Source organism: Typopeltis vanoorti, chromosome 25 (assembly GCF_054136105.1).
Source record: "Typopeltis vanoorti isolate ZY-2024b chromosome 25, IOZ_Tvanoo_1.0, whole genome shotgun sequence".
In the NCBI taxonomy this organism is placed as follows: domain Eukaryota; kingdom Metazoa; phylum Arthropoda; class Arachnida; order Uropygi; family Thelyphonidae; genus Typopeltis; species Typopeltis vanoorti.
This window is the reverse complement of record NC_143573.1, coordinates 38,398,070-38,411,241: the sequence shown is the minus strand read 5'-3', so window position 1 is coordinate 38,411,241 and position 13,172 is coordinate 38,398,070. Positions and strand designations below refer to the sequence as shown.

The 13,172-nt window shown below is 37.5% G+C and overlaps 1 protein-coding gene across 10 annotated transcripts in view; it reads left to right on the top strand.

The window, feature by feature from the left end:
* The window catches only part of LOC150092673 (liprin-alpha-1-like), a 778,236-nt gene that overhangs the window by 470,169 nt on the left and 294,895 nt on the right, over positions 1-13,172 (top strand). For all 10 annotated transcript variants that reach the window (XM_090414522.1, XM_090414524.1, XM_090414523.1 and 7 more), the window contains exon 10: positions 9,716-9,910. In XM_090414522.1, the coding sequence (XP_090270648.1) occupies positions 9,716-9,910 (195 nt within the window). The remainder of the gene's footprint in view (positions 1-9,715; positions 9,911-13,172) is intronic.

Genomic DNA, 13,172 nt, shown 5'->3' with positions numbered 1-13,172 from the left:
CATACGGAATGGCGATTGTTGTAATATATTGAGTATCTTCTCGTTCTCTTTGTGGTGGCTCAGAGAAAAGGATTTTGTTGACGAGTCTTCATGGGTAGCCATTCAAGGAGAGGTTATTAGATATCAATGTTAATTCATCTTGGAGGTCCTTTTCATCTGTTGTAATGCAGACAGCTCTTTTCTTTAGTATGTGTACTATGCTGAGTTTGTGAGAAATGTGAGGAGCTGAAATGTAGATAACGTCCTGTATTTGTAAGTTTCCTGTAGACTGATAGGTTCATAAGGCCATTAACGTGCTTCTTAATTAAGATGTCTAAGAACGGTAGTTGTTTGTCTTTTTCAAGTTCTAGAGTATATTTAATAGAATGGCAAAAGGAGTTGATTTTATTGAGAAAATCAATTAGGTCATCTTCGTTGTGGTTCCATACAATGAAGATATCATCTACATATCTCCACCAAATTATTGGTTTAGGATTTATTTGAGATAGAATTTTATTTTCGAGATCCTCATTGCTTGTACCCGATGATGCCAACAGCTTAAGTTTGGTGAAACTAGTCGGTATTAAAAATACTTATCCGTTTACACTTGATCAATGTTCCCAAATAGTTATTTACATATTACTAATCTGTTGTCAGGAATTTTCCTCAGAATTCTTCTATCACTTGTTAGCACTACAGGTCAGATCTTATATTTCTGTTTTCTGGGGCACTACTGACTACATCAAACTGGCCACTGCTTCCATTTTCATCTAACCATAGAATAAATGAGTAGCCACTAGTCAATATCCATACACAGTTCATCTCCAGATTCGTTGAACCAATTTCTCATCATCTTGCTTCATTCCATCTACCATTGTTCTTTGGAACAGCACTCTCTCATGCCATTTCTTTCATTGAATACAATCCCATCTTTTCAAGAGCCCTATTAATAGTCTTTCTTAATTCTTAATCACTTGTCACAAAACCTATCACATAGCAATGTGAGCATCTTCTGTGTGGGTTAATATATACATAATCGCTGTCCATCAACATTAGGACAAGTTTATTCTTTTTCAATGGTGTGTATGTATGTGTGTTTATACAGACACACACACACACACAGAGAAAAATTGCAATCGTTACTCAACATTGCATACAGTATTTATTGACCTCAAAAAGGCCTTTGATTAGGTTCCATGGAAATTGATATGGCAAGCACTGAGATCCCAGAAGATCCCAGAATAATATATTAACCAAATGAAAGACATGTACCAGAATGTCACATTCAAAGTGTGAGAGACCCAGCAGGAGTAACCAGCAAAGAATTGGAAATCAAGATGGAGTACATCAAGGATCAGTGTTAAGCCAACTTCTGTATAACTTGATCTTGGACTAACTAATAGCAGAAATTCAATCAATGCTGAATGACATTGTCCTGATGAGCAGTGACCCAGAAAATTGACAGCTGATGTTAGATAACTGGAAGACAGCTCTAGGAACTGGTGGCTTGCAAATTAGCAGACAGAAGACTGAGTACATGTGCCATGATTTTTTGAATGGCCCTAACAACAACATTTTCTTCGTCAGCTTCAAGTACTTGAACCTGATCGTCACAAAGGATAGCCCCATCAGTGTGATGTGGAAGATGTAAGAAACACCAGCTTGGTGAAATGGCCAGCTCTGTGTGGAGTATTATGTGACAGAAGATAATATAAACAGATTGATGATATAGGTGACAGCAATAGATCTAACTTTGAAACTACCATGGATGTATACATTACCATGCTGGATAAAGTCGCAATATATACATCCATGGGAGTTTCAAAGTTAGATCTATTGCTGATAAAATAGCTGAGTGCCAGCTTAAATGGTTTGGACACATCATGAGATGCCCTGAAGACCACTGAACCGAGGGGACATGGTACGCCCCATTTAACATAAATACCCTTTTAAAAAAAATTTAAAAAAAACCCTCCAAACTGCCTACTTGGAGACATTGACAACCGAGAGCAGAACAGAACATCCTGGTGATAATGGACTAGGAGGGAGGACCCCAATTGAAGTGGAATATGACAAGGACAAAGAAGAAGAAAGAAATCTACACTGACACATTTCAAACGTTTAAGTAAGAAAAGAGTTTATTTTGTTCGATTGTTGATTTTAAAATTCATTTCTTTTTCTTTTTCTGTTGCATATTGAAATTTTTTTTAAAGAAAATGATAGATACTGGAAAGAAAAATAATACTCATGGTACAAACATTAATTGCATTACAGAATTTGGCATTAATTAATTATAATCAATTTTTTGTAGCAAGGCTGACTTCATTTTGAAGAAACCTTAATGCAGAGAGAATCTCATATTCCTCCTTTTTGTATCAGCAACGTATTTTGATGGTTAATAATATTAATAGTAATGATTTTAAAGGCCTTAATGATTTCATTTATTTCCAGTAGTGTATAAATTTAATTTAGAATGAATAATGAACTTTTCATGTAAAATATAAAATGAAGGAAATCCCTTTCCTGTTAAAAAAATTGTTGCTCTTTTTATATTATATTCTATATTACGTAGGCTGTTCAACAAGTAATAAGACTATATTTATACAGAAAACAGATTACCTTTAATTGTCATCATTTACATGGTCTTTTTTGAAGTAACTACCGTGAGAAGCGATGCATTTGTCCCAACGTTGCGTCCATTTCTTAAACACATGTGAGAGTCCGTTTTTTTGAGAGTTCTTTCAAAACCGCCTCCGCAGCTTTTACACATGCTTTGTTGCTTTCGAAATGGCAGCCTCTTAGTGGTTTCTTGAGCTAAGGAAACAGCCAGAAATCGCACGGTGCGAGATCAGGACTGTATGGAGGGTGTGGTAGGATATCTGTGTTGTTCTTCTGCAAAACGTCCACTACACAACCAGCAATATGTGGCCTTGCATTATCGTGGTGCAATAAGAAGCCATTCTTCAGCAATGGATGCTTCCTTTTGATGTGCTTGATGATAATCGCTGCTGTGTTGATCATTGTCTCTGTGATGGACGTTGAAGGTCTTCCCTCACGTTCAAGATCTTCCATATTTTGACTTCCTTCCTTAAAAGTTTTATGCCAGCAAAAAACACTTGCCCTCGACATTGCTTCATCGTGGAAAGCTCGTGTATCATGTTAAAAGTGCCTGAGATTTTTGCAAACGCACACAAAATTTAATCGCATAACGCTGTTTTCCAAGGACACTTCCATTTTGAGGACTGGTCGTGCCTCCTAGGTGCGCCGAAACAAGCTTGCGTTTAGTCCCGTGACACTCTGGCACATCAGCCCGTATACGCCATCTATCAGCCTCTTTTGTTAATACAGAACATTTTTTTATTCCACAGAAATTAATATTGTGATGAGTGGTTTCGCCACAGTAAAATTAGTCTTATTACTTATTGAACAGCCCACGTATATTCCGACTTCTTTTTTAATTTGATCTTGTAAAAATGAAAACCAACTTATGTTTTTTTTTTTTAGCTTTAAACAGATATATTGATTCGATTGGATGAGCAGATAATATACCTGCTCTCTGATCAGTAGGCACTGGCTACTGGTAATATACTGCTACTGATAATATACCTGCTCTTCGACCAGTAGGCTACTCACTCAAACCAATTATTATTACTCTATTATTTGTTCATTCCATAATTTATAATATTTTAACTGTTTTGAAAGGGAATTATGAATCCAAATCATAACACCTGCTTGTGCTCTTTGGTCTCTGTCAACTCCACTGTACATTACATTAAAATTTTCAGTTCTCATGGTTTCCTTTTTCAGTGATTACTGCTATTTGAAAATTTCTTTCATTTAATATTTGAATTAATCCTATTTATATGCTATTCCTGTTGCATTCTAGTTTCTTGTATGTATTATATTGTGTCGCTTCCATTTTCGTTTACCTTTTCCATTCCAGGTTTGTTTTCCATAGATTCATTTCGAATAAATTAGTTTTGTTCTTCATGCCAGGTTACTAGCTTGGTGATGGATAATCTAGTGGTAAGGCTGCTACCTTAAGGCTTCTGAATTTGCCTTCTTCCAAATTTAAACCCACAGGAGGAATAGGGTATATTGAAGAGGGGTTATAAACATAGGCCAGAAATGGAAAGATCCCATAGTTTTTGAGTATTTTAAAAGCATAAGGATCATAAAATATGAACAGTTGACTGATAAGGCCTTATAGGAAAGATTAAAGTGAGTGGATCTTCCTCAAAGTAGAGGAAGAAGAGGATAGGTGCTCTGTTGTTCCACGAGTCCTTGTTCAATATATTCAGACCACCCCCATCATATCTGGTGGGCTCCCCTATTTGCCACCTAGGGGATGTGCTCTCTAGAGGTTACAGGGACCCTGTAACACTACTATATATATATATATATATAATTTTTTTTTTTTAGTCTGATAATTATTAATTTTAAATCTTTCAGGATCTTATGTATCACTTGTCATACATTATCCTTCAAGTTTTTCTTAAAACAATGTTTTTTAGTTTATCTTGCAGATCACAGAAATTTTTTTTGAAGATTTTTTTTTTATCATATGTTAATCCCATACAGAAGACATTACAGAAACTATAGGAAATGGGCAGTAGTTTCTGTAGTGTCATATGGTGGCAAGGGAAGGAACCTGTTGATATTCCTATTGAACCGGGAGGGGGGGTGTTATAGTTCTTTGAGAACACTGTACAAGGAGGCTACTTCTGAAAATAGAGGCAGATGGAATGAAATGGGATGCGAGTATGATTAGTGCACTAGACTGTTACTTGAATGTTGAATGCAGTTCAGTACTACAGCATTCATGGAAAGACCTGTAGTAAAGACATTGCAAAAACGGACCATTAGACAGCATTTTTAGGGAGTCTATAAGAGAGATGGTCATCAAATAACCAAACCACATACCAGCAACCTGTTTTGGCTGAAGAGCCATTTTGATGAAAATGGCATTCATTTGAATATTTTGAGATCCACATTTGAAAAAGAGGCTGCAATATTAGAAATAAAACAAATAGATAACAATAAAACCTTGGGGAAAAAAAGTTCACTAAGAAGTCAAAAATTTCTCAAAGAACTATGGGTTTCCAGCCCTCAGTTCAAATTGTCCTCCTCTTCTGGACAGCATCAGAAATTTTTGGAAAAACTTTTGGTGCACCATAGGTAAGCAGATGTGAACTGAGATCTTTTTTCAGTAAGAAAGTAAGCAGGACTATTATGGTAACATTGAATGCTAATCCCATTGAAGAATGATATGAAGATCAATGTTTAAAACATTTAAGACAAAGCCTGGACAGCTCATTAATTGGTAAAGAAATCTGAAGAAAAGCTCTGCATTGTGGCTGCAGAACAGTTTGATCCATTAAACAACGAGAGATAAAATTAGTTACCAGTTACAAGATATGGATAACAGGATCAAAAGGCAGTTTCTCAAGCCACTAATGCTAGACCTGATGAAAATGCCTTGGAATGTCAAGAGCAATAACAGCTCAGGTTTCTTTAAACCTTCCATTGATGTGCATCTAGAGATAGGTAATGTAGGCTAGGATTAGGAGTGGAGGAATATATTAGTGGCTTGCAGGTGGGGAAGAAGTTTGCTGTTAATGATATTATTATTATTATTATTTCGGGCAACTCCAAGGAGTCGACAGACTCATCGAGGGAGGCCCTAACATCATGTCAAGAACAACTATTCGACATTCACAGTCATAGCACCCACAACAGACTCTGGCAGCTTATTCCACTCATTCACCACTCTCCAAGTAAAACCTAGCTCTAACACCCTTGCTAACCACATTCTTGCCTAGCTTCCATTATAGACCCTAGTCCTCCTACCACCAGTCCTATTCTCAAAAATATCTTCTGAATTAATCTTATAGAAACCCTTCAGTAATTTGAATGTCTCAATCATATCACCCCTTTTCTGCCTTTCAACCAATTTTTGCAACCCACAAATCTTCAACCTGTTCTCATAAGGTTCATTCCATAGACCTGCTCTCATCTTGGTCACTCGTCTCTGGATCCTCTCCACCTCCTCCCATCAAGAAGAAACCCTGGCACCCATATCTGGGCACAGTAGTCTAGATGGGGTCTTATCAAGGCTCGATACAGAGGAACAATAATTTGTTTGTCTCTGCTTGTTAAAGTATTTTTCAGCAATCAAGGGATTTAATGAGCTGATTTAGCCACTTTTGCAATGTGTCCCCTAAACTTCAACTCCCTATCTGCCAACACTCCCAAATCCCTGGCCTTATCAATCTCCTGGAGTACGGTTCCACCAATGTGATATACTGCTGCTAATCTTTTCACCCCAAAGTGCATAACCTTACACTTTGCCACATTAAATCGACATCCATTTTCCTTAGCCCAGTCCTCCAATCTATCCAAATCATCTTGCAAAATTTTGACATCCTGTGCACTCACTATTGCTCTACCCAACTTTGCATCATCAGGAAATAAGTGAACACTTCCTCTCAGATCCTTTCCTATATCATTAATGAACAAATTGAAAAGTAGTGGTCCAAGAACAGAACCCTGTGGCACACCACTAGTCACACGCCATCTTTTGGACTCTACTCCTGAATAAACCACTCTCTGATATCTCTCCATCAACCACCTTCCTATCTATCTATCTCACTAACCCTATATCCATCCCCATATACTGCAGTTTACTGATTAGAATTTCGTGTGGTATCCTGTCAAAGGCCTTAGCAACGTCCAGTAGAATCACTGTAAACCCATTACCCTTATCCAGTTCAGCCGTCATTGTGTTATAAAACGTGAGCAAGTTACTGAGGCATGATCTACCCTTCACAAAACCATGTTGTCCCCCATACAGCATCCCATTTTCATCTAACCAATCCTGTATTTTTCTCTTGACTAATTTCTCCAAGACCTTGACAACGATTCCTGATATGCTAATCAGTCGGTAATTTACAACAGCAGTCTTGGAACCGCCTTTATGCAGTGGAACCATTTTCTCCTCTTTCCACCCCCTCAGGACTAACCCAGACCCGAGACTCAAACAAAATGGTCAAGAGCACTGACAATTCTTTAGCCACTTCACATACGACACGAGCTGGTATACCATCCAATCCCACAGATGTATTGACATTGAGGTTTTGAAATAGAATACTCACCTCCACTTCATTCACCACAATTCCCGTATAATCTATTGATTCATTCATTCCTGCAATGTCACCACCTGGATGATATATTCTTGCAAAGTGCTCGCTCAGTAATTCACCTTTTGACCGAATCAACTATATCAACTGATTCGGTTACTTCCCCACCATCGACATTCATTAAAATCATTCTGCCATATACATTTTTTCTTTTACTTGCAACATATCAAAAAAATTGTTTGGGATGTTCTTTTATAATCCGTTTTTGCTTTTCTTTCTGCTCTCGTTACCCTTCTGGCCTGCACTTTATACCGTTCATGTGCCTGCCAGTCACCTTTCTCCTTAAATTCCCTCCATAGTTTTTTTTTTTTTTTTTTTTTTTTTTTTTTTTTTTTTTTTTGCAGCTCAAGCTTAATGGTGTTATTCATCCATTTAACCCCTACTTGATTTATTATTTGGACTCTAGGTATACAGTCAGCCATTACCTCATGTAAACACTTCCTAACCGCCTCCCATGCACTATCAACATAGTGTTGTTAGTGCATGGGAGGTTATCCCGTGATAGTTATCCCTTGCAGTTTTACATGCCATGGCACTGAACCAATCAAACTCCTAAGCTTGTCATACTTATCAGCCCGATCATTCCACATGTACCCTGTCTTAATTGTAAATTCTACACCTTTAGCCACCTCCCAAGTCAAGACCCTATGATCACTCTCACCAATTGTTGCAACGTGGTCATATTCGTTACAGCCAAATTCTCAGATGCAATTACTAGGTCAAGCACTCTCTGACCGCTAGTATTTTCTATTACATGCTGTCGCAGATAGTTAATAATCCCATAAAATCCAATTCCTTCCAATCAATGTTGCCATAGTTGAAATTCCCCATAATAATTACCCTCCTTCCACTCATTTCTTCTATTTGCTTATGCATACTATCTCCACAATCTGTTCCATCACCTGGTATATAGTAGCACCCAACTGTATATTTTGTTCTGCTAGTTTCAATCTCACACCAAATAGCCTCAAATCTGCTCTGTTCTCTATAGAGAATAAAATGGGGGAGGAGTGTTATTGATGATAGCTGATGAGCTACAGCCATCATCAATAACACTCCTCCCCCATTTTATTCTCCCTGTCACTCCTGAACACACCATACCCCTCACATTCAATCCCACTAGCTATATCATCTTTTGTCAGCCATGTTTCACTAATGCCAATAACCTGTGGCCTGGAAGTGTCAACCAAGGCCAAAAATTCTTCCTTCTTGTTCCTAATACTTCTGGCATTAGTATACATGAATTGCAGAAGCTCATTTGTCCCATCCCTATTTTGATGCCCTTATACTAACTATCCCATTCTGATTCGTAGTCTTTCGTACTCGTTTGGGCATATTACACACATTCATACACTCAACTGTCTCCCTAAAGTCTGCATATCTACTCCCTCCCCCTTAATAACTCTAGTTTCCCTGATTCTGCACATCCACTTCCACTACATTCGACAACACCTTTTCAAGTCTCCATACACCAAATTCATTCAAATGTAAACCATCCATCTTATATAAATCCTTTTGCCCATCGAACTTACTCCACACATCCACAAATTCCACACCATCGTCCTGCATAATTCACGCATAAAGTCATTTGCAATTTTGGCCTTCCTTCTATACTCTTCACTGTCATACTGCGGCAACAGACTCACCATCCTGACGCTCTCACTCTTCTCTTTTACTTCCTCAAGCAATTCCTTCACATCCTCACTCATAGCCATTTTGTCTCCTTTCAAATCATTTGTGCCTGCTACCACTATCAATTCTTTCACCCATTGCTTTTGCATTCTAATTGACTTGCTTACATCCTTAACATTTGCACCAGGTTGATACAATTTTGTTAAACTCTCAACTAACACACCTCTTACTAAGGAATCTCCATACAACACTCGCTCTTTCATTTTGTTTACACTCACTATCATACTCTTATTTTTTCTATCATACTTTTGCCGTTTATCAGTCACTACGCGACTGATAAACGACATTTACAGATATATTTTGATTATTTTTAGGGATTGAAGTTAGTGGGGATTGATCAGTGGGTTTTGTGACAGACAGACAGACAGACAGACATTTATTTTTTTTTTTTTTTCAGTGGGTTAAATGCATAACTTGCTTCAGTACTGTAGGATAGATCCCAAATGTGTATAAAAGCCTGTAGAAATGATATATTTATTATGTTGAATTTTGTGTTACAGTTTGAAGTAGCATTCCTTATAATTCACTTGTATATAAGTGTATTTTTTATGGCATTCTGTGAGCTTGGTAAATAACACATAAATATGTGCATTCTTGATGAGTAAAATTTTCTTTTTTTTTTTTTTTAATAAAAAAAATATAACATCCACATTAATACTTGCATTTGGTACTGCTATCAGAAACTTTGCTGCTTTTAGTTTGATTTCTTTGCTTTCCTTTAGAAAAATTGATGATAAACATTTAATTTGTGAAAATTACTTGATTAACTATTCAAGCATTTGTTATCAGTTGTAAACATAGCAGATTTGTTTGATTCTAATCTTTTTTTTTGATTGAATTTACAGGCAAGACAAAGAGAAAAGATGAATGAAGAGCATAATCAGAGGTTATCAGCCACTGTTGATAAATTACTTGCAGAGTCAAATGAACGCCTCCAGTTACATCTCAAAGAGCGGATGCATGGCTTGGAGGAAAAGAACTCCTTATCCCAAGAATTAGAACGCACACGTAAAGTTCTTGAGGATACTCAGGGTGAAAAAGTGAGTTGTTTACCTTATTGGAAACATGATAACCATATGATAATATATAAGAACAGAAGTTATGCAGAATGTTTATTTAAAGTCATAAATAAATATAGGGGATATTATTATTACTATTATTACTATTATTACGGGCAACTCCAGGGAGTCATTAGACTCATCGAGGGAGGCCCCAAATCATATTCATAACAACTATTTGACATTCATACAGTATCTATCATACCTCGCCTTAAACTCATTCACTGTCACAGCATCCACCACAGACTCAGGGAGCGCATTCCACTCATTCACTACTCTAAAAGTAAAGAACCCAGCTCTAACACCTTTACTAACCACACTTTTGCCCAGTTTCCATGGATGTCCCCTAGTCCTCCCACAACCAGCCCTGTTCTCAAAAATATCTTCTGAATTAATTTTATAGAAACCCTTCAGTAATTTGAATGTCTCAATCATATCTCCCCTCCTCCGCCTATCAACCAATTTTTGCAACCCACAAATCCTCAACCTGTTCTCATACGGTTCCACAGACCTGCTATCATCTTGGTCACTCGCCTCTGGATCCTCTCCACCTCCTCCCCATCAAGAAGAAACCTAGGTGACCAAATCTGAGCACAGTAGTCTAGATGGGGTCTTATCAAGGCTCGATACAGAGGAACAATAACCTGCTTGTCAATGTATTCTTCAGCAACCAAGTGATTTGATGAGCTGTTTTGGTCACTTTTGCAATGTGTCCCCTAAATTTCAATTCCTTATCTACCAACACTCCTAAATCTCGTGCCTCATCAATTTCCTGGAGCACGGTTCCACCAATGCAGTAAACTGCCGCCAATCTTTTCACCCCAAAATGTTTCACATTTTGCCACATTAAACTGACATCCATTCTCCTTAGCCCAGACCTCTAATCTATCCAAATCATCCTGCAAAATTTTGACATCATCTGCATTCACTATTGCCCTACCCAACTTCGCATCATCCGCAAACAAATGAACTGTTCCTCTCAGATCATTTCCTATATCATTTATGAACAAATTAAACAGCAGTGGTCCAAGAACAGATCCTTGTGGCACACCACTAGTCACAGGCCGCCTACTCCCGAGTAAACCACTCTCTGATATCTCTCCGTCAACCACCCTCCTATCCATCTCACCAACCCTATGTCCATTCCCATATGCTGCAATTTACTGATTAGAATTCCATGTGGAATCCTGTCAAAGGCCTTGGCAAGGTCCAGTAGAATCACCGTAAACCCATTACCCTTATCCAGTTCAGCCATCACTGTGTTATAATACGTGAGCAAGTTACCGAGGCATGACCTACCCTTCACAAAACCATGCTGTCCCCGATACAATATCCCATTTTCTTCTATCCAATCTTGTATTTTCCTCTTGACTATTTTCTCTAAGACCTTGACAATGATTCCTGATATGCTAATCGGTCGGTAATTTACAACAGCAGTCCTGGAACCACCTTTATGCAGTGGAACTATTTTCCCCTCTTTCCACCCGCTCGGGACTAACCCAGACCCGAGACTCAAATTAAACAAAATGGTCAAGGGTACTGACAATTCTTTAGCTGCTTCTCGTACAACACGAGCTGGTATACCATCCAATCCCACAGATGTATTGAGGTTATGCAATAGACTACTCACCTCCACTTCATTAACCACAATTCCCGTATAATCTACTGGTTTATTCGTTTCTGCAATGTCACCACCTGGATGATATACTTTTGCAAAGTGCTCACTCTTTAACTCAACTATCTCAACTGATTCAGTTACCTCCCTACCATCGGCATTCTTTAAAATCAATCTGCCATGTACATTTTTCCTTTTACTTGCTACATATCTAAAAAACTGTTTAGGATTCTCTTTAGCCTGCATGGCCAATGTTCTTTCGTAATCCTTTTTTGCTTTTCTTACCACACTCGTCACCCTTCTGGCCTGCGCTTTATACCGTTCATGTGCCTGCCGGTCACCCTTCTCCTTAAATTCCCTCCATAGTTGTTTCTTTTTTTGCAACTCAAGCTTAATGGTGTTATTCATCCATTTAACCCCTACTTGATTTATTATTCGGACTCTAGGTATACAGTCAGCCATTGCTTCATGCAAGCACTTCTTAACTACCGCCCATGCACTATCAACTTCTAGTCCTTGCAGTTGTACATGCCATGGCACTGAACCAATCAAACTCCTAAGCTTGTCATACTTTCCAGCCTGATAATTCCACATGTACCCTGTCTTAATTGAAACATATTAAACATTCAATCTTATTTTAAAGCCAAATACATGTTGAAAAACTTTTAAAGTAATCTATATTTAACCAGAGTGGTTATGAGAGTACAGTTCTTGGTATTGGAGTTGCTTTAGCTTGCACTACTTAAAAGACATGATCACTGCCCAAGCATCCATATATTTGCCTTTTATTAGTGCTTTTGATAAAGGTTTCACTGGCCTGACAACTGTTTTAAACTGTTTTGTTCTCTTCTGAAACTAGGCAGAAAAATTTGAGAGGATAAAAACCTTCTCAAAGGCAGAAGAGAATGGAACCAATCATGCTTTAACTTTATTCGTCTATAAAAACATCTATAAACTATGAATGTTTTTATCAAACTTTGAAATTTAATGCCTGAGCACTACAGAAATCCTATCTTTCATCTACAAATCCAATCCACAGTTTACTAATGATAGCACATTGAATTCCTCTTTTTGAATTGACAAACCTTGCTCTATTCAAATTAGCTGAATTGCTAGAATATCTATTTCTGCAGCCTTAAATTTTGATCTCAGAATCATTTGTCAGTGGATTTTCGAACTTGAGTGCTAGCAAAGCTTAATTCTAGCTTATTTCTTGCAAAAATAAAATAAATAAAAATGATTTCTTGTGATTGTATTTTTACTGATATCCAGATCTTTCATGAAAGTTTCTCTTCTTGACATATGCCTCTCACTGATATTTCTTGGTATAAACATATTAAAAGATTCCCCACTGTTAATCCAAGAAATTTAGTTTTTTCTTTTGTCCCTGGCATTATGTTATTTCTGAACATCTGTTGACTAATGCAAATCACAAACACTTTAAACCATTGATCCTAAGAACTTCATAAAAATTCTAGATTCAGTACAGAAGAGAACAATTAGATTTGCTCGGATGATCTTCTGTGATGAATTTGTGCTTACTTTCACAGATACAGTTTGCTCATCTTCTCACTCCATTGAGCTGTAGCAACCACAGAAATTATTATAGTGTATAATTTGCTTTAGTGA